Source organism: Eubalaena glacialis, chromosome 5, assembly GCF_028564815.1.
Source record: "Eubalaena glacialis isolate mEubGla1 chromosome 5, mEubGla1.1.hap2.+ XY, whole genome shotgun sequence".
NCBI classification, from domain to species: Eukaryota; Metazoa; Chordata; class Mammalia; order Artiodactyla; family Balaenidae; genus Eubalaena; species Eubalaena glacialis.
This window is the reverse complement of record NC_083720.1, coordinates 35,153,367-35,176,193: the sequence shown is the minus strand read 5'-3', so window position 1 is coordinate 35,176,193 and position 22,827 is coordinate 35,153,367. Positions and strand designations below refer to the sequence as shown.

General features: G+C 38.4%; 1 protein-coding gene across 1 annotated transcript in view; it reads left to right on the top strand.

Annotated features, from left to right (window-relative positions):
• Positions 1–14,663, top strand: part of LOC133091765 (uncharacterized) — a 145,715-nt gene extending 131,052 nt beyond the window's left edge. The window contains exon 4 of the mRNA XM_061190996.1: positions 13,807–14,663. Coding sequence (XP_061046979.1) covers positions 13,807–14,134 — 328 coding nt within the window. The 3' untranslated portion in view covers positions 14,135–14,663. The remainder of the gene's footprint in view (positions 1–13,806) is intronic.
• The last annotated feature ends 8,164 nt before the right edge of the window (positions 14,664–22,827 follow it).

The window sequence follows — 22,827 nt, the reverse complement described above, 5'->3', positions numbered from 1 at the left end:
TGCAGCATATAAAAGAATTCCACATATCTATATGTATTCAAAAGTCTTTATCCTGACCATCCCCACATCAACTATGGGCAATCGTTCAGGTTATATGAAAACTCCTATCTGATATGAAAATTTCCTGCTCACTCAAGGTCTTCAGGGATATAAGTTCAGGTCTTTCCCACAAAGTTTAGTGATGAGCTGAACTTCATGTCCTTTGAGGAAAGATCCAGAGTAAGCAGCTTTATATCAAAATATAAAATATTAAGATTCCAGTTATTAACTGGAATGTGTTAAGGAGGGAGAACATGGAATCTTTGGCTCTGGAGAGCACTTAACATTTCATTACTATAAATGGTTTTGACATCTGTGAGGTTGAACTTATCAGGCTCTCTTAGGTTGTAAGCACCGTTCAGATGGACACAGTAGCTTTCTTAAGTTTCACAGAGTTTCTTAAGAGTATACTGTCTAAAAATGTTGATGACAGCAATGAACAGGATGATTTTCCCTCACAGACATGCTGTGAAAACTAATAACAGTCTAATAAATACTTTGAGCTCCTTTGGGGAAAACCAAATAAAAATTAAAGTACTTTCATATAATAATGCCTTTGTCAACATACCTAAGCACTTGTATATTAGATGATTTTAAAACATAGGAAGGCATTAACCTCTTTGAAATGCAGATGGATAAAGTTTAGTAACGGCATGAGTGTCTGAACATTAAGAAGCTGGGTCCAGTGGGTAAACCCTTGACTAAATAGTCCTGATTTTCATTGTTTACAAATATCAAAGGGATTAAAAGTTTTAGGATGTAACCTCTAGAGTCAAAGAGAACTGGCAATCCCAAAACCATTCCGCTATTATCTTAGTTGACCTGCAGGGAACTATGTTGTGGAAAACTTTATCTAATTTGTAATAATGCTGTGGGACTGAATTTTCCATTAGTACTCTCATATATTCTATTTTCCTCAAATACTTTCACTTTTTTTTCTAATTGAATTTCTCGCTTTTGAAGCCAGAGTTTCTTTTATCAATACTGTTATTAACATTTGCATTCCTATTTTTAACTCCCATTTCGAGGCATGCCTTGAAAACATTTTGTTGAAAGCAGTTATTTGCCATGTTTAGAGCACTGTAGTTCAGCAAAATTGAAAAATACCTCTACTGCATTAGTAACATAAGAACAAAAATGTATTTTATCACTTTGAGTATGTAAACACACAGAGAACAGCAAATCAAATAATGGAACTAAGAGGAGACATAGTCTAATGGACTCAGCAGAGAATTAAGAGCCAAAAATATCTGAGCTCCAACCTTGGCTCCAATACAGGGTCCTATGTCCTTGGGTATGTTCCTTTGTCTTCATGGAATGAAAAAGAACTTAAAAAAAAAAAGCAAAAAATAGAAAAACAGAAAACCTCACTGTAGTAGAAATAGGGGAAAGTGGTCAGAAACATGACAGTTATTTCAGTACTATCTAAAGCAAGATTTTCACCTTAGCCATGACTGTTTTATTTCCATCAGATTCTGTCACAAACATGATACTGTTTCTGTTTATGCCACTTTAATTCTAATTGTTTTGTCTCTGTACCCTTTGAACTTGGATACTTCCTGGCCATAAGTAAGTCATTTGAAAGCCCTAAATCAAACAGCCTTACCCTTCATTCTTGTTACAAGGGTATGCAGTTATATAAGTCTTTAAAGACACAACTAGATCAGGAACCAGAATATGCATACTTTGTGGTCTCAAGTTTCCCTAAGGGTTTAACCAGGTTGAACATATTCTATTACATGCAATCACCATCTGTGCTGTTTGGCCAGGAAATAGAACGCATGGCACCTCACCAGCAACTTGTATCAACTTGTCATTTTAATTAGTCAGAGACCATTTGTGTGAGGGCTTACACATCACCTCATGAAAAACAGTGATCTCCTCACATCAGTAAACATCCCAAAACACAACCTGAATGCAATACCATGTGCTGCTCCTCTGATTTTTCCAGCATCTTACAAAGTATTTGATATATAAAGGGCCAAATAAGTGTTTGTTAAACTGACCTGAATGAGTTGAAGTTTCTCTTCTTAACTGTACAAGTAATAATATTTCCCCCAGGTACCACTTAGGGAAAAATGAATGGGTAAGAACCAGGATTCAGTTCCTTTGCTGTCCATTTTCATCACTGCGGCTGTTGCTGCTACATCCCATCATCCCCGCAACCACGGATGGACTGGACCACAGCCTGGATTCTACCCCAGGGGAGTCCTTCTCCAGATGCTGTATCTTGGTGTCCTAGACAAACTGCAATGGGAGTCACCTCTTCTTCTAACTCTTCCCACTCCTCCTCAAGGCCTGACTTACACAGGAAGGACTCCGCCTCTCTTCCCACAGTGGGCTTCTCAGAATTTCTTTGGGCAGCAGTGGAAATCTTCCCTCAACTACCCCAACCTTTCTCTACCTTGTGAGCTAACACTACCAACCCTTCACCATCCCCCATGCTAAATGGCCAGACTGCCCCCTCCACCAGAGTCCTCCTGCAGCCACTTCGATTCTCTTTGTTGTGAGGCTCACTGCCATGTGAAAGATATACTTTCAGTAAACCACTCAGCTACTGCCCTGAAAGTATCCTCTTATCTGAGTTTTTGCGTAAAGTCACCACCACATCTCTGGAAGATAAAATATGTGCATACTTCCAAATTAAATTCTTTTTAAAATTCATGAGGTTCTTGAGGTTCTATATATAAACTGGAACTATTAGGGAATAGACTTTCTTCCCAGAATATTCCTTTGTTGGACCTCTTTCCTTCCCTGCATCACCCAAATGAGACAAAGGCAAAATGTAGCTGTCTCCCACAAAGCTTAATTTTATCAAATGTGCAAGTGGAAAGCCCCACATAAACTTCCTTTCCCAGACAGAAAGGTGAGTGTGATACACGGTACTTTTAACAGGAAGTAAGTCTGTTTGGGGGTTAACTGCTATGCACAGAAAATGAAAAAGTGAGTGTTCTCCAGCCAGAACAATTCCTTAGCCTTTGGCCGAGTCTCTCTCTCAGTGTATGTAAGGTATGGGGAGATGGGAGAGAGGTTGCCATCTGGCACAGAAATTTTCCCCATCTAGCTCTGCTATTAGGTGCTGGCTTGGGTGATCATAAGTTGAAGGTAGAGGAAACAAGAGCAGACAGGACCTGTAAGCTTAGTGGGCAAAGGGGAATGAATTAAGAAAGACAGCATTTCACTTGGAAAAACATTGATATGATGGACTTCATAAATCCACTTTGGAAGAGCTTTGACATTTTTCCTTACACTCCACACTCTGACAAGTGAAGTCCTGTTTTATTTTCAGGCTGGGACCTCAGAAGAAAATAAAGCCTGCAATGCTCACAAGCTGTTAAGCTCATATTGTGGACTGAATGTCTGCATGGCCCCCAAATTCATATGTTGAAATTCTAACCCCCCAATATAATGGTATTAGGAGGTGGAGCCTATGGAAGGTGATGAGGTCAGGAGGGTGGAGCCCTCATGAATGGGGTTAGTGCCCTGATAAAAGAAGCCCAAGAGAGCTCTTCCACTCCTTCTGCCATGTGAGGACACAGTAAAAAGACTATGAATAGGAACTGAGCTCTCACCAGATACAGACTCTGCCGGCATCTTGCTCTTGGACTTCTCAGCCTCCAGAACTGTGAGAAATAAATGCTGTTGTTTAAACCACTCAGTCTGTGGTGTTTTTGTTATAGCAGCCCAAACATACTAAGACAGTATATATGGACCAAGAGAAAGATCTAGAGCCAAAAGGAAGTAGAAATTTGAAACCACTTACTCAGTGCCATGTAAAACATTCAAAACAAAGAGTGACATAAAACTAGAGATCTGACAAAAATTAGCAATGGACACCACTAATCACAGTAGGATAGGCCACTGAAATACTGTGCAAGGTTTCAAGTAGATTACAAGAAAGTATATCAGAGACTTGGAAAGGCACAGAAATAGCAACAAAATGATAAAGAGTATCAATGTTTATAACTGCAAAGGGGGGCGGGAATTAGCTCTATGTTCATTAGAAAAAAGAGATTAGAAGGGATAATTACTGAGGTGTCTAAAAGTCCGCTGCATACTGAGAAGGGAGAGACAGGAAATGGCTCAAAAGCAAAAGAGGACATGAGCAGAAAGGAACAAAGAACTGTGCATTAAAGGGAATTCAGAAGCAATGTATTTATAGAGTAATTACTGCCGCCTGCAGAAAAGGCTACCGATATCAGACAGGCATTACCCTAACCCTGGGTGTATTTTTACAGTGAGTTAAATGAGTGCTTTTCGGGGGCTCTACAAGGTGCACGACCTGCGCGGAGGGATTGAGTTTGTCAGGGCAACGTGGCTGCTTTCCTTCCTGAAATGCGAGCTGCTCTCTCTCATTAAGTTAACACACTGATCTGGCAGAGCCACATCCTGGAATCCTAAAAACATCAGCTTCCATCTAAACTTTTCATTTCTTATGTGCTTAATTTGGCTTAGTCAGCTTGATGGCAAGTTTGCAATATTATAAATATGCATATGGCCTGGTATCTGCCACCCGCTGTCTGATCCTGACTTATTTGCCTATGGGAAGAAGCATAAGCCAGATAGGATGCGCAGCTGGGCAAACCTCCAGGTCTGGAATTCGGGTTCAGTCTTGCTAAACATCAGATAATGTTGAGTGCTTATCTAAACTGGTCAGTCCCATAGAGCCTCTGACCTTCTTCCAATCACCTGACTAGTTCTTATCCTCTGGAGGGAGGGTAGAAATTCAAAAAAATGACCTATACAAATCAGTTTTACCATGCTTTGGTCTATTATTGTTATGAAATATTTTGACACCCAACTGTCTCATGGTTTAGGGGCAAACCCATATTTGTTCTTCTTTATGGGGATGTATATAGGTTACACTCTCCCTGAACATTGAAAGCTGTTAAATCCAGAAAACAGCCTTAACACAGTGGATGATTGAGCCACCTCTGTCCATCCACTGAGTGGAAGTTCAGTCTCACGGAAAGAATTTTTCTGCCTCCTTCCAAACGAATTCAACCTTTGTGCTTCCTTAAGACATTGCTCTGTTAAATCTCTCCTCCCTTCTAAAACATCAATCTCTTTCTTTCCCTTCAACCTGTAAGTATGCTCAAATATCTCCCCACCAAAAATGTCCTCTCTAGTTACAACTGTATGCCATCCCTTTATAAATTTTCTCTTGGGGGGGGGGGAGAAAAAAAAGGCACAGACTCATGGGCTCTGCTTCTCCACAGCCCCCAGACCCCATTAACTCCCAAGCCTCAGCAAGTTGGCTTCTGGCCTCACCATTACAGTAAAACTGCTTCGGTAAAGGTCACTAATGGCCTCCTGATAGCCAAACACAAAGAGCATTTTCAGTGTGGGGTTTACACTCTGCTTCAAACTCTTGTCTTTGGCTTCAAAGATGTCAGGGCCTCCTCGTTGTCCTTCCAACTGCTCTGTTTGCTCCTCTTTTTTTTTTTTTTTTTCTTCCCCCTGTGGATTCCTCTCGCTCTATGTACTCTTTCAAGTTGGTGTTTCCAAGATGATCTCATTATTTTTGTTTCTTTTCACTCTATTATTTACCCTGAACTTCCCTATCTAATTATCACCCACATTTCTGAACCTCCCAAATCTGTATTTCCATTCTAAATCTTTGCTTGAGTTCTAAAACCTCATATGAAACTGTCTACAAATACATTGTCTGACTGTCCCTCACATACCCCAAGCTTATTACATGCATGACTGTAACTCATTGACCTTCAATCCCTTTGCCTATCTGCCAACCTCCTCCTCTTCCCATTTTACCTCTGTGAATGAAAACTCATAAATGGAGAGATAATCTTAAATTTTTCTTTTTCTTCAACATCCACATCCAATTGGTCAAGTTTTATACATTCTACTTCAAAATTTTTTTTTAGATTCAGTTTCCATCTCTCAGCTTCATAGCCTTAGTTCCTGCTTCAAGAATATTTCACTCAGCCTACTGAAATAGCAACCTCATTGATATTTCAGACTCCAATCTATCCATTAGCAAAGTTTTCTATAAATCAAATCTGATTACATTACTGTCCTGCTTAAACTGGGCCATTTACTGTATCACCCCCAGAAAAAGTGCTCTAAAGTCTGCTTCCGTATTCAATCTCATCCCCTGCCATTACCTCTTGTGCTCCATCCAACCTGTCCTGAGCCTTTGAATGTCCTTGAGGACAATACATTCTCTTGTGCTTGATGACACTGCCAAGGTCCTCCTCTGCTTAAATACCTTTTCTCCCACTCCAATTATTTACCTGGAAAACCTTTCCTTATACTTCAAGGCTTGGTTTAAGCATCATCTGTGGCCCATCTTCCTTGATCCTCCCCACCCAGCACCAAAGTTAGGCATACTTTGAACTACCACACCCCAAAAGCACTTTGTAAAAGTCTCTATTACAACACAATAATTGCTCAGTGACACCAACAGACAGTTTTGTTAAGTGTTTCCCAGGAGTGGGATGTTCAAGTTCCCATGGTACCAGTGGTTGGGAAAGAATTTAGGTGGTTTCTTCTACCATGAGAAGTCAAGAAGAAGGTGGGAGTGGATGACTTTGTCCAAGCTAGCTGTAAAAATTCCCATGAATTCAAGCCACTAGAAAAAAGTTTTTAATCTACTCTCCCCCTCCAAAAAGTGCAAAGAATTCAAGTTTTTGAGCAAATGCTTACTAACCAACCCCAGAAGGTAGTTTAGAGGTGTCTAGATCTGAATTTTCTCAGAGAAGTTTAATAGTAGCAACACATGTGGTATATGTAGCATTTTTTTCTAAATGTTTCCATCTTTATCTTGGCATATATTTTCAAAAATCTAGCCAGCAGATATGAGAATATACTGAGATTTCATTTAGCATATGAAGAAACCAAGGACTCAAGATGTTAGGCAATTTTCTCAGAATTATACAGTGTGTCACCAACTGATTGATATCCAGTCTCCCAAATCTATGTTTCATGTTCTAGAAACCTGAACGTGTTGTCTTCTCTCTAAAGGGTCTTCCTTTCTCATGTCATTTCTTTCATTAATGCATATATTCATTTTTTACACAAAGATTTTATTAAGAGCTATGATAAGATAGAAGTAATAATCAATTTAGAGTCAGGAGGCCTGACCTTGAGTTCCTCTTAGACTCATGTAAATATTCAAAGTCAGCAGCGCATAATGAAAAGAGGACTTGGATTTGGAAGATCTGGGCTTGATCCTAGCCTGACTGCTTTCCAGCTAGGTGAGCTTGAGCAAGCCACCTCACTTCTCTGAACCTCAACTCCTTAATCAACAAAGTTGGAATAACAATACTTATGCGGATCACTCTTATGAGACACAGCACATGAAACCACTTTGTAAAGTAAAAATGCTATGCAGGGATACTCCCAGCCTTTTACTGAGTATTTACTATGTGCAATGTGATGTTCTAAGTCTTTCACTAAGATGGGCTCATTTGAATTTTCACAATGATTCTATGAAGTAGACACTATTGTTATTCATACTTTATAGACGAGAAATGAAAGGCATGCAGGAGTTACGTAACTTTTCCAAAATCACACAGATAAGAAATGGAGCTAGGATTGAACCCAGACAGTGAAATGCCCAAGCTCATCTCCAAACCACTTAATGATGCTGGCTCTCCAGCTAACATACTGAGTACTTTCATGTTTTAGGATCTTAGTGCATATGAACTCAATTGCCCTTTACATGTATTATCTCCCTCAGTCCCCTCTGCAACCTTATAATTTTATCCAGAGGAGGTAAATAAATATAACAAAGGTCCATGCATGCTCCTTGAGTCTATTCTGAACACATCAGCCAGAGCGAGCCCTCTTTGTTCAAAACCCACTAATGCTTCCCAGTTCATACAATGTACAGTCCAAACTCTTTGCTATGGCCTAGAAGACCCTATAAGGTTCAGCCTTTCATGGTGCTCCTACCACTCCCCTCATTCCTCCCTTCCAGCCAAACTGCTCTCTTTGCTGTTGCTGAAAAATGTTAGACGTGCTCCTGCTTCAGGGCCATTGTCTCGACTGTTTCCTCTGCTTGGAATGTTCTTACCCAGATAATCACAAGGCTCATTTCCTCACTTTATTCAGGTCTCTGCTCAAAAAATAACCTATCAGAGGCTCCTTGGACTATTCTAAGATGGGAACTACCAGCCCCTTCAGTCACTCTCAAACTCATTACTCTGGTTTTATTTTTCTTTATGGCACCCATCATCAGTGGCATCCTCTTATGGCACCTAATAGATTTTATATACATATATTTTTATTATCTGTTTCCCTCTTGCCATATACACATAAACACCCTTAAATTCTCCCTCAACAAACACACACACATACACACACAGTGGAATACTAGCTGCTTACCAAAAGTTCAGGTTTTGTTTTCTGCTATTACCCGCCAGTACCTAGAACTGTGCCTGACATCTAGCAAAAGCCTCAAAACCCATAAGTTTTGTCAGTAAGTGTGAATAAATGATTCTATGAAAAGGCAAACGAGTCTTGTTAAAGACTCCTCAGAAACAGCTGATAGTGACAGGAATATCTTGGATATTTTTTATTCCATTTCTTTAGAACCTTTTGGAGCTGCAAACACAGTCTTCTGTTATAAACTAAGGTTGAGTAAATATTACCAAATAAATATATAAATTTAGTTCCCTTCCACGGAAGTGCCTCCCTTTTGGTTCCAGCCAGATAGTGGCTTACTTTACTGTCAGTGGCAAATAAAGGATTAAAATTCACCTGATCCTAGTCAACTGTGGACTAGGAAGTAAGGCTGAGTCAAGTGCAAAAGGATTTTTTTTCATTTCTGCTCTATTTTATGAGAAGTTTTTGTTTAATGAGAAATTACAATGCAGTCATGTTACCAAAATACCTCATGCATCATTTTTAATCCAGGAGAAGGTAAGCCCTAATTGACCTATTATGGTTCCCTTCCTTTTTCTCTGATACCATTTATCTACCCGGCTGTTTCATAGTGCCATGCAGCAAGTGAAGTGGGAAAGTAGGTGTCTCAAGAAAATTCTAGCAAAGCAAAGCATGGGTGGAGGGGAGAGGAAATCTCTTGAGAGGAAGTGTTTATACAAGTTTTAGAAGGGCTGTGAATAGGACAGAGGTAGAGACGTTAAGTTTTTTACTGGTTCTAGTTACCAGTGTCCACTATATTCGACAACCCTGAAACGAAATATAGTGATGTTATCACCACTACATCGAAGAATTGCTCAGAAACCAGGGAACTGGAACATAAATCTCCATCATTCCCTGGTTAGGTTATGTACCTCAATTTCTTTTTTTCTATGAGGCATTAGGAGTCAGTGGAAAAAGCGTGGGCTTTAGAATCAGACAAAATTTGTTTTGAATTTTGGATCTACTACATATTAGCTGTGTGATGTCAGTATGTTACCTAACCTTCCTGAGCCTGTTTCTGCCCATCTAAAATTGCATTTATAATGCCTACTCACTAGGACTTGTGTGAAAATTCAGTTAAATTACTGTGTAGTAGCACACCCAAGTGGTCTTGGGGCATGAAAGTTTATGACTACCTCTCTTTGTCTTAATAGAAAAACACAAAAAATACTTGTAGCTAATTCTTATAAAGTATCCAATGATAAAAATATCACTTTATCATTTGCTTTTTGAAGTGAAGATTTCAAATATTTCTCCAGAAATGTCTAGGGATTTGGGAATCCAGGGACTCTAATAAAAAGGCCTAAGGGCCAAACAAGAAGGTTAGGGATGAATGAAAACTCCTGCATTTACTTTCTATACATCGAGTAAAGCATTTAAGATCCAATGGACGATGGATGTCCTTGCAGCGTCCATCCCTTAAATCTCGTCAGAAAAGAAGAGCTGCTCAAATCTTTAGCTTGTAGGAGGAGATATAAGATAAAATGCAAGAAGACCTTTGGTATAAAGAGGAGCCGAAAACAGGATTTGCCCCTAGGGAACGTCAGCTCTCCTCTGACTCTCTTCACTCACACACACAAAAAAATGCTGAGAAATTTCAAAGACACTGGGTTAAAAGAAAACTTTAAAACATCCGGGTACCTACAAAGCAATCCCTATTCTGCCCTGAGTTATGTAGAGAGCAGCTTGGATCTTCGCATACCTAATACAGGGTCAGAGCCCAGCCATTCCCCGGATTGTCATGAATCTTTTATGAAGGCTAAGCGTGGCTTCAGTCCACTGCTATTTGGGGGTAGGAGCTGGAACCCCAAATTTAGCCCTGTGTCTTGATCATGTCTCAAGGGGGTGGGAGCACTTGAATGAGTTCCTTTGATTGCCCAGGTTGATAGTCACAAAATTCAGTAGTGAAATTGGTACCAAGAGCTAGCAAAAATAGAAACTCTGACTCTATGAGAAAAAAAAAAAAAATGGACGTAATTATACAAGGAAGAGCAATAACATACTATGAAGCTGTATGAAATATTTTCTTAAAAATCATGCCATGGTCCTTTTGGAAGGGAAATAGAGCTAAATATTAATAACATGTTTAGTTTTTTGTTGAATTTAATTAATTTAAAATGTTTGAAGCCACCAAAATAAAGTTGGGGGCTGATTTTAAAGAAATTTATGTATTTTTAATTTTCTATTTTAAATATCTATTTCTCCACACTGCTTACTTTCTGTAATTTAAGGGCTTGATTTATGAAAATCACTTAACTCTACAAGTACCCAAAGTATTAATGATATCATGGAGGTATCTTAAGAATGCATCCAGCAGGATGAATGCTAATGTACCCTAAAAGATTTTTTAAAAGCTTAGTGAGTTTCTGTATATCAAGTGTATCTGAACAACTTCTATCTTCACAAAGAACAAAATTAGGATTAGAGGTTACATTAGGCAAGAATAAGACATTGCAATAATTATAATAATATTTTACTATCATACAGTATTCTAGCTCATTTGAATATTTTTTTTACACACAGTTCATTTTATTGTTTCTATATACCAACAACCCTGTGAAGTGAAATTCTCTTTCATACAGATGAGGAAATCGGAGCTCAGAGAATTGAAGGTTCTTTGCCAAGGAACCTGGCTGGAAGAAAGTAAAGCCAGGGCCAAAAGTCAATTCCTCTCGGCTCTGAGAGTAGTGGTCTAGACCAGTGGACAATGAAGATGGACCCAGTACCCAACCTACATTATTTGAAAGATTTTTTTTTAATTATTGTGCCCCGAGTCCATGGATCTTTTATCCAAAAATTTTTCTTTCTTGCTTTCTACTATAAAAGTAACATACTTTTCAAATGTAATTTTGCAGTTCAGGGAGAAAAGTAAAAATGTTTACTGGCAGGGAATTTGATAAGATTGTTTTAAGATCATTATGTAAACATCTTATAGCATGTAACATTTTTAGCTTTATTGGACTTTTATATTTAAAATAATAACTATTTTATGCAATACTTTAAAAATATACATTCAGTATATTTCTACACAGAGGGTGGGTATTTTCTGTTTTTTAAAGGTTACCCCTGAGTCCAGAATGAAAAGTTCTACAACTTTTCTCAAGGTCACTTATTATGCTAGAAAGGGCCTTAATTTTTTTCATTTCATTCTAAATAAACAGAATAGTAAAATACAAGAAATTTCATTTTTTAGTTTATGTTAACTGGGGAAGGAACATCTGTTTGTCTTGTAGTCTTGTGCTTTAGGAATCAAAATTATAAACATGCAGACTTTTTTCTAGAACTTATAAATTTCCTTCATATTTCGCAGAAGACTACACATATGCAGATAAACAAAATCAGATTTTACCTAACTAGAAAACCAAGTATTCCATAAAGAATTAAGAAAATGTACAGTCTGTAGGATCCAGGCCTGCCATCTGTTTTCCTTTCAACTTTTTGGTAACTAGGAAGCAGGGGGATTTTAAGAAGTAATATTTCCTTTCAGATATTTAATTTAGGGGGTGGGGGGCACATACAGCTGACCTCCATCATTGCACCCAGGGTCCACACAAAGTGATTTGTATAAATGTTAACCTCCCCTTCCTGACCTCTCCTGTATAGGAAATTAGAGAGGTCAGAAGTGGTAAGTCAGAGCTCCAGGGCTGTTATCAAGAAGGAAAACTCTACTGAAAAATGAAGAAGGAAAGGAAAAAAATCACTAGAAAACTATGGGAGGATATATTTCAAAATACTGTACTAGATAAAGATCAGGACTCAAAATAAGAAGGAGGTATCCTCAACACTGCCACTCAAGAACTTTTTAATAAATAGTATATTGGCTGTCTTGATAATTAGTGAACATCCTAGGTTTTCACCCACTCTTGGAGTGCCTAATATGAGTCAAGCACTCTGCCAGGTGCTGACAATGAGATGGCTCACTGTCTTTCCTCAAGAAGCTGACAGTCCATACGCAATATTATAAGTGCTGTGCTAGAGACTGGATGGAGGAAGGGCTCTTAATCCAGCCTCAGGAGAGAGGGAAGATTTATCATTGGATTACTAGCTCCATATCAACTAAGGCCATGTCTCCATAACTTCTACACCCTCACTCAAAACCAACCACTATACATACCCCTAATAGATTCCCAATGAATTTGATGACAATCTCAGCTGAGACTTATAGAATGAGCAAGAGTTATACAGGTTATGAGAAAAGAAATGACTTTTCCAGCATGTCTAAGAGTAGAGGCTCTAGGGTAACAGAAGTTCTAAGAATTGAAAGGCAAGTTTTAGATATGGCTGAAAAACTAAGTGTTGGTGGATGATGATGAGCCATGAGGCCAGACAGATATGCAAGAGCATACCTTGAAGATTTTTGTAGGCCATGTTAAAAAAATATAAATATTTTACAGAGGAACATCAAAGTTCTTACTTTAAGAGGTTGAATAATCCAACAATCACAGTAAAATGTATGCTTAGGTTACTGCTACAAGAACGCAGAGGAGAGGCCATATAATCAAAGTTGGCTGTCCAAGAGGCCTTGCCAAAAATGTCACACTTGAGCTTTGGATGAGCAAAGTGAAGAGAGATCATATTCTAGGGGGAAAAAATGCACATCTGAAGACGTGGAGGTATAAAATAGCATGGTGTTTAAACAAACCAATATGCTTAGACTTGTGGGTGATGAAACTAGAGGAATGAAAGTGACCAGACCATGCTGGTTTCTGTGTGCTAAGCTTAATTGTTGAACTTGACCCTGAAAGGAACGGAGAAACACTGAAAGACTTGAAGCAAGAGAATTACATGAGTAGATTTCCATTTTACTAAGATCTATACATGGTGTGGTTGAAAAGTAAGAAAACCAGTGAAAATGGTTCTCAGAGGGAAATTACCACCCTAGAAGGAAGTCTGAAAATTTGGGGAAGTTTTTGTTGTCACAGTATTAGGAGGCATTATGAGCATTTAGAAGACAAAAGGACAGGGATGCTGGAGGTCTCCCAATGCCAGCAGCTCTGAACAAGGAAGATTGTTCCTGTACCACACACTACTTCCTAATGTCCCATTGGACAATCAAGTATGTGAAAAATCTTTTCCTAATTATCTGAATTAGAATCTAACACCATTTTACATATTAAAACAAAGTGTTTTTCACTGTTTTAATTTATAGTGAATTTTGCATGAAGGCGGGTACCATATAAACTGAGGTAAAATTTTATTTTGTTTTCTTTGGGACTTTATCAAGAGTTGTTCACCATTTCAGAGAAAAAAAAAAAATGTGTCATGGAAACACTGTTTGTTACCAATGTAGCACACCTGAATTATAGCAGTTGTAGTGACTATGCTTCCACGGGCCCAAGCTTCCAGACCTGAGCTTTGACATCTTTTCTCTCACAACAGCCTTTTCTATGGCCCAGCCCCAGTTCCAGCCACAAGTCCTGCTAATGGTACCTCACCAGGCTCCAACCCTCCTGTAAGGAGTGGTCTTAAAGAAGATCTAGAAGTCATGAGAGACAATGTAATAGTTGAATTGGAAAGAAAATTGGATTTGAACAGTGGCTCTCCAACTCCAGTGTACTTGTACGTGAGGATGAGAATTACCCTGGGAGGTGAATTTAAAAGGCAGATTCTCAAGCTCTACCCTCTGAGAATCTGGGTCTGCTCAAGGAGTAAGGCCAAGGAGTTTGAATTTTTAACAAGGTCCCCAGGGGACGCTTGCAGACGTTAAGGCCTTGGAACACCTTGGAGAACCACTACATGGGATGATGTCTAAGATCTCCTCTAAGCCTAATGTTCTCTGACCCGCTGAAGACTATGGCAATGGGAATGAGGGGCTTCTATCCATTCCCTGAATAGGAACACCAAAACTCTAAGCACCACCATCCTGACCTTGGCTCCAACGTAAGTGACCACATGAGTCACATGTGTGTTAGTGACCACCTAACATATGCTCTAAGCAACTGACAAAGTAACCACCTTGTCATTATGAACACAAAGTACCACCTTTAGTATTCACACACATCTATGAAAAGGTAAGTGTTTAAAAAAGACTCAAGGGCTTCCCTGGTGGCGCAGTGGTTGAGAATCTGCCTGCCAATGCAGGGGACATGGGTTCGAGCCCTGGTCTGGGAAGATCCCACATGCCGCGGAGCAACTGGGCCCGTGAGCCACAACTACTGAGCCTGCGCGTCTGGAGCTTGTGCTCCGCAACAAGAGAGGCCGCGACAGTGAGAGGCCCGCGCACTGCGATGAAGAGTGGCCCCCGCTCGCCGCAACTAGAGAAAGCCCTCGCACAGAAACGAAGACCCAACACAGCCAAAAAAATAAAATAAATAAATTTAAAAAATTAAAAAAATAAAAAAAAAAAGACTCAAAATGTGTAATGTACGTTATAGCAGGTGTATAAGAAATAAAGTTTTGCCAAACTGAACTAAAATTTACTCCATAACAAGAGCAGTGCATTTTCTCCATGGCTGCCATAGATTTCATGGATCCTGAGAAACCCAGCCATTTTTAGAAATCCCATGAAATTTACCTTTTCACTCAAATCCACATGAAATCAAAATTTTTCCCTACGAGTCCCCATAAAATTGGCACATTTCCTCAGAAGACCCCATGAAATTATAAAGAATATTGCAGATTCTTTGCTCCTGGCCCTTGTTGCACATCTTAAAGAGACAGGTTAGATTACAGAATTATTTCATTTTTCTGATAAAAAGATGAAGTTGCCCCAATTTTTTCCTTAAATAATCATTGTTACCCATTTTTCTAATCATTCTTTAAAAATAGAATGTATCTTTACTTTGAAGGAGTAAGCATTTCTGGAAAATCACCTGAAGTTAGGAAGTTATGAATTAAGGGACCATCCCAGTTGTTTTCACATTCACAAACTATGCAATATTCAAGTCAAAATAATATTTTCCCCAAAGCAAAAAGTCTCATCTCATTGTAATATACAAATTTACAATGGCAAACAACATCTTTTATAAAGTTCTACTTCATCAGATATTGTGAGAATCAAATGAGATCATGAATGTGCAAGTACAGATGGTAATGTGCTTTAGAAATATAGAATGGTAAGGTGGGATAGTTTTAGAATGAGAAAAAATTGATTATTATAATAAATGAAAATATAGACATTTCTGCTAAAAGTAGCACATGTATTCCAATTAATACAAAATGAATACTCAGCCTTTTTTGTTCACAAAGAAAAATTGAATGCGAAAAAAATAAAAAGGGGATCACGGCAACACAAAGCAAAATTGCAACAGATAGATGGCTTTAAGTTATGACTATTTATGTGTTATGAAAATGAAAGGAACACACATATTTCATATTCCTATAGTAATCATAAAATCTTACCCTCCTGGTTTTACCTAGATCTTGATTCCCTCGGGTTGTTAAGCAAAACAAGCTCTCAGTTCAAGTTGTCAAGGCCGCACTTAAAATGTCATTTCCTGAATGCGAGCCAGTATTCCATTCAAAGGAGGAAGTTTTGCTGCAGACGTACCCTTCTAAATGGTAATCGATCTAACAGAAATTCTAAGCTGCCCTCGTACTTTGACTTTGAATCATGTGAATATTTAATCTTTTATTAGATTCATCATCCAACAATCACAAATCCAGAAAGATGCTGGGGATGACCACAAAAATCAGTATAATGAAGAGAGTTACTTCAAGATGTCAGCCAGAAATTTTAACAATATATCTAACTACCACACAAAATAGACAGATGCAACTACAGAGAGGAAAAAGTCATTTAACTTGTTCTGATATTTGGAATTCTGATTTTGATCCAGATGTGAGAGACTGGGCTGTCCTGGTAAAAACATCAGTGTAGAAAGAAAAGCACTTCTGGCTCTCTACCAACATTGATTGGATTCCCCTTTAGGTTAATCAATCTGCAGCTGAATTAACTTTCTTTCTGCTGTGATAACCTTTCAGGTTTTCTGCCAACACACAGCAGATGGAATCTGGGGTTGAAAAGCAGAGGAACGGGATTCTAATCCTAACTTTTCTATTAAATAGTGATGTGACCTTGTGTGCCTCAGTTAACCTCTTTGAGCTTCATTTTCCTTATCTGTAAAATGGGGACAGTAATCCCTCATCTGACAACTTTTCAGAGTTTTAGTAAAGCTCATAGCACATTTTTAATGGAAAAGAGCTGTGCACTTGTAAAAGCATTTCTCAGAAGGAAATTCAGTGAACAGGGGACCTCCAGGAGCATCCTTCTGAAGCCATAGCCAAGGGATACCCCTCAAGTACTTTCCACATTCAGGATATTTGGACTGAGCAGAGGAGGCATGTATATCTGTCAGCAAACCACTCTTTATGCCTTGGATTTCTAATCTACAAACAACCTGGGTAATGAAATTGAAACTGATGTTTTTCATGTTATAATGTGTTCTGAACATTGAGTGCTTAAAACAAACAAACACACCTTTGGTCATATGTCAATAATCCAGAGCTTTTCACCTGTTGATAAACTAGTTTAGTCCTTGGCTCTCTGTTTAATGAACTCAAGTGGTAAGTTATATTACTTTCCTTACTTTATTGATGATGAAACTAAAATGCAGAGATGTGGCTGACTGTCCTAGGGTCCTCAGTTAGGAAGTAATAGAGCAAGGCCTTGAATCCAAGCAGTCAGTCACCTGTCCCATGAGGCCCTTGTCTTTGTTTCCATTGATACTTTAAAGTGGCTTCTAAAAAGCTTTGTTAACAAAAAGGGTTGTCTGTAATTTTTTTTTTTTTTTTATTAACAGACAATTTGGGGGTAGAGAGTGGAATTTAGGATTGGTTAAGGAAAACTTATGTAAAGGTAAAGCAAAAATACTAATTTACAAAATGCAGTTTACTATTTTTTTACTTTTATTAAAAAAATAAGAATAAACCAGTAGTGTTAGAAATTATCACAACAAGAAATTTTTGTGATTGGTCAAAAGTGAAATTGCTACTATTATGTGTTTTCCATGTTCCCTTGCCTAGACAAAGCAAACACACAACAACAACAAAACTCACACGCTGCCCTGAAGGTCCCAATGCTCACATGTAGAAACTCTAGGCTCTAAGAATTGAGGTGAAATGGAGTGTGGCTGTGAACTGAATGGCTTAGAGAAATGTCACTCATCCTGTTGCCAGGGACAACTGGTGTTTCTTCAAAGCTATAAGACTACAGTTGACCCTTGAACAACTTGGGGATTAGGAACACCGATCCTCCACACAGCTGAAAAATGCCATCTAATTTAGTCAGCCATCCATATCCGAGATCCCAATTCAACCAACCATCCATCATGTAGTACCTGCTGTATTTACTACTGAAAAATATCCACATAAGTGGATCAGTGCATATAAGTGGATCAAACCTGTGCTGTTCAAGTGTCAACTATATTTATATTTGACAACACGTTTAAGTAAAGTGATTGCCTGGCTGAGGTGTCCTGAAATCTGTCTGTCACACAGTCTCCACGACTCACAACTTTTCCCCAAATTGATAAACGGAGCATAAATATTGCACAAATAATACTCAATTCATCTGAAGTATCATAGGATTTCATATGTGGAATTTTAAAAATATTAAATAGTAGGAAAAGAGTTGGCTACTATACTTCAACTAAATGGTTATATTTCTTTCTTTATAACATCATCAATATCCTGGGATTTTTCTGCACCATAAAAATGCATTTGTTAATTTATCTACTCACTAATTTTACAGCTATTTAATGAACCCCTGCTCTGTACCAGACACTAAGCCTGGTTCTGAAAATTCAGATATGACCACGATCCCCTCCCTCTCCCACGCTCAAGGTTTTTTCAGGGTAGTGTAGTAGAAGTCAGCCATCAGGCAATTGAAATAGGATGTGTAATTAGAACATTGCTTGGTGCTATACCAGTTGCCTCAGGAGTGGATTAGCAAGAATTGTTGCCTTTCCTATGGCCTAAGAAGTAGTTGGGCTTAAATCAGCATGCTGATACCACACCTAAGAAGGATAGCAACTGGGCAAAAATACATCTAGAGGCTGTAGGATGGGGGGGGGGGTTCATCAGGAAGGAGCTGAGGAGAGGTCAGAAGTCAAGCTAGAGCGGATCCTTGTGTCACAAAATTGAGGACGCTCCTGAAGTGTCCACATGTGAACCCCAAAGAAGTGCAATCATTTGGGTACTTTGCCCCGCAGATGGTGTCTATGACCAGTTGAAGATTGGGGTGGGGCTGGGCAAGAGCAGTGACTGACAAGGGTCTACAGCAGGAGCCATTAAAGAAACAGAACCAACCTTCTGTGTCAAATCCCTCCCACCTGTTTCAACACAAAACCAAATGGAAATCGGAGTTGAGTAGATAAGCTCCACTCCTGACTCAAGCTATTAGTCAAACCTGGGCTGGAGAGACCGGAGTGTTACCCTGGATATGAGGTTAGAATTTTAAATTTGACGGGACTGATCTTTTTTATAACACCTGAAAGTGATCAGACAACCATGGGATTTACCTGAGATGTTACTGAATGCGAAAACCATTTGAAGGGGGTCATATGAGAAATAAGAAAACTGTCTCTTCTTTGTAACTCTGGGGGAGTTAGGACTATTCAAAATCATAGCTATAAGTGTGATAAATAAGACAGACGTGTCAACAAGGATATGGTGAGGGCACTTAAAAGGGACAACTGACGTAATACTGAGACGCTAAAGGGGTCTCAGAAATGTTTATAGTTACGAGCAGACTCTCACCTCTGTTAACTTCTATAAGCCTCTCTTTTTTTCTTTTGTGAAGTTGCTTTGTGAAGTCAAAGTCATTGAGTCATGTTTATTTTGGTCTTAACTCTAGATCACTGGCTTTTAAAAATAGTAAAGGCCTTGCTTTGCACAATGCATAGTCTGGTCCATTAATTTTTTTTTTTTTTTTTAATAAGTGAGCTCTACTTTGGACCATGGTGATTTCATTCCTTTAACTGGCTGACTCACCTTAAAGCATCTTGAGGATGGAGAAGTTTGTTCTTAGGTTGTAAAGAGAAACATGAGTGCCTGATGGAAGCACAGATTTCAAAAACCGTATCATTTGCGTTACTTGTATTACTCAGGTAGGGAACAAGGAAGAGAAGCAGAACATGAGAATAATAAGTACAAGCCATTCTGAGGAGCACCAGAGCCAGGCCTTCAACTGACTTCCTGTGGGGATGCTGCAGTCTCATTCGCGCTACGATGGAAGCTGGCACCAAGGAGAGGGATGCTAGCCCTGCCTCATTGTTCACCACCAGGTGTGACTGAGCCGCTCACACCTCCACTCACCCTCCCCTCCCTGGCCTGTTGCAGAGTGTGCTTTAAAGAGAGAGGTACAGGAACTGAAACAAAGAAGTTTCCTTGTTTCTTTTTTAGGTTCTTCTGCCTGATTTTATCCTCGGCCCCTTTTGTCTCATACCATGTATACTAAGGCTATAAGAAATGAAATGCAAACCCTCTGGAACTGGAGTATTTTAAGGGAATAGATTCTCAAACCAAAAGCAGCCATTTTATTCAGGAAGCTTTTAACATGCCTTTCTCTGACAATGCTTTTACTTTTATATAATTAAGAGATTTAAAAACCTGGAAAACGTGAATGGTTTTTGCTCATATGTATGCCCATATATACTATACACAGCACTCACAATGAATGATGTGTTATTTTGTGCAACCAACCAAAAAGTATTCCTTTGCAGTTTAATCATTTTCATCTTTACTTGTTGCAAAGCCTGACCCAAGTTGTACACTGAATGTTCGAAAGCGACTTTATGCTACAATTATTTAAACTGAAAAGAAAGACTTTTCAAGTGGGAATAATAAAATTATCTAGTTTCACAAACTGACACCTATTCCACCAATAAAGTGCTGTTACATTTTTGAGCATCTACTGAAAATTATTACTTGTAATTTAGGAAACTGCTATCATTTAGCACTTGGTTATATGGACTAGTAATGATTTTTCTTCATCACAGATAATTAAAATTTAGTACAAACTAGATTATATAATCATGTAGCCCCTTTTTCTAAAATTATTACATTTCAACAGTATAATTTAAATGCACAATGTGAATAATATACAAATATTTGAAATGCAATATAAAGAAAGTAAATGTAAGATACAAACGAGGTACATTTTCATATAACTGTTATCAGATTTATTAAGTGAAACCAACCTGGTTTTAAAGTTTGCACACTTATAGCTTATAAGCCTTTAAGCCTTCTTATATTCTTGCTCTTGGGTTTTGTTTTGCTTTGATTTTCTTGGCAAAAATTTCAAAAAACCGTAGTGACTCTTGCATCTCTATTTATAAGTATGGGAAAAAGTGACTCAATTGACTTTAATTGTTAAGTTTGATCACTTAACCGGTATACATTAGGAGAAAACAACTTCAGTAATAACGATCAACAACAACAAAAAAGAAACTTCACGTTAGATGTAGTTTTGCACTTTGGAAAGTAGATGGGAATTTCCTAAAAAGTTAAACATACATTTACTATATGACTCAGCAAATCTACTCCTAAGTATCTGCCCCGTCCCCCAAAAGAAAGGTGTATGTCCACACAAAGACTAATGTGAATGCTCATAGCAGCATTATTCAAAATTTATAAATAATAGAGACAGTTTAAAAATCCATGAACAGTTGAATGGCAAAACAAACTGTGGTATATCCACATGATGGAATACTACTCAACAATGGAAATGGAATGAATTAGTGGATACATGCAACATGAAACCTCAGAAACATTACACTAAGTGAAAGAAGTTTTACACAAAGGACTACTTATAGTATGATTACATTTATATGAAATTTCTAAAAATAGCAAAACTGTAGAGACAGAGAACAGATCAACTTTACCTGGGGCTGGTGATAGGAGTGAGGATTGGCTAAACTGGGCATTAGGGAATTTGTGGGGATGATGAAAATGTTGTAAAACTAGATTGTGTTGCTGATTGAACAACTTTAAATTTAATAAAACTCCACCAAAGTGTACACATAAAATCAGTGGATTTTATGGTAAATTACATATAGAGAGAGCTTTTAAAAATCAAGGCTTGGACTTCCCTGGTGGTGCAGTGGTTAAGAATCCGCCTGCCAATGCAGGGGACATGGGTTCGATCCCTGGTCCAGGAAGATCTCACATGCCGTGGAGCAGCTAAGCCCGCGAGCCACAACTACTGAGCCTGCATGCCACAGCTACTGAAGCCCGTGCGCCCAGAGCCCGTGCTCTGCAACAAGAGAAGCCACTGCAATGAGAAGCCCACTCACCACAGCGAAGAGTAGTCCCCCTCGCCACAACTAGAGAAAGCCCAAGCGCAGCAACGAAGACCCAACACAGCCAGATAAATAAATAAATAAATAAATAAATAAATAAAATTGCCATCCCTCAAACCACTAAAAAAAAAACTTTAAAAAAAAAATCAAGGCTTGTTCTATTCTCCTTCTACTAATACTTCATATATTTCTCTGCTTTTTATTCATGATCAGAGTAGAACATTTTTCATTCTGTGATCTTCTACTGAAAACTCACCCAAATATAGCAGCTCTTCATATCTCCTTCCTTCTGTCTGCCTGGCTTATTCATTCATTCTGTCATTCAATTATTCAACAAAACTATATTGAGCATCTACCAAGTATCAAACCCTGCTCTAGGTGCAAGATGAATAAGTCATCTCCTAATGCTCCTCTTTTCTTCTCATTACAAACTCTCTTCATTTTAGAGCCACTCTTTCCCCATCTTCCCTATTTATACTTACTATCCTATATAGGTCAGTGATTTGCAAGTTGGTTCAGTGCTTTGCAGATGTGCTACTTCATTTGAAAGTGTAAAGCTTTTCTACTTTAATAAATATATCTTTAAAACACCTAACCAATTCAAAATTAATTAATTTATTAAAATATTTATTCAGTGGTTTCTTCCAAAAAACACACCAGGCAACACCAATGGTTTGGGACAAAGGACTTTCACTTTGCTCAGCAGTATCAACTTAACTGTCTCCATTATTGACAGCTAAGGCAGTTCTGGAATTGTGTAAAGGGTACTGTCCACTCTAAGAAGAGATTTCTAAGCCTGCTGTGGAGATGTCCCTAAATCCAAAACTGACCTTTGAACTGGGATCCATTTTCCAGACTAAGTGTGATGGACTTATATAGTGTCCAGAAACAATTTAGGATGGTTTAATTTCCTAGATTCATCCATTCACTCTTCCTACAAAGATGTCCATCTTGTAACTCTTGTGCACCAAATATCAAGCCATACACTGGTGTGCAAGATGAATAAGGCTTAGAGTTTTCCCTCAAAGTGCTTACAGTATGAGAGACAAACAAATAAAATGACAAGACTGATAAGAGCAAAACAATGAAAACATATACAGAGAATAGAAACTATATATACAGTGTTTTATATATATATATATATATTTTTTTTTTTTTC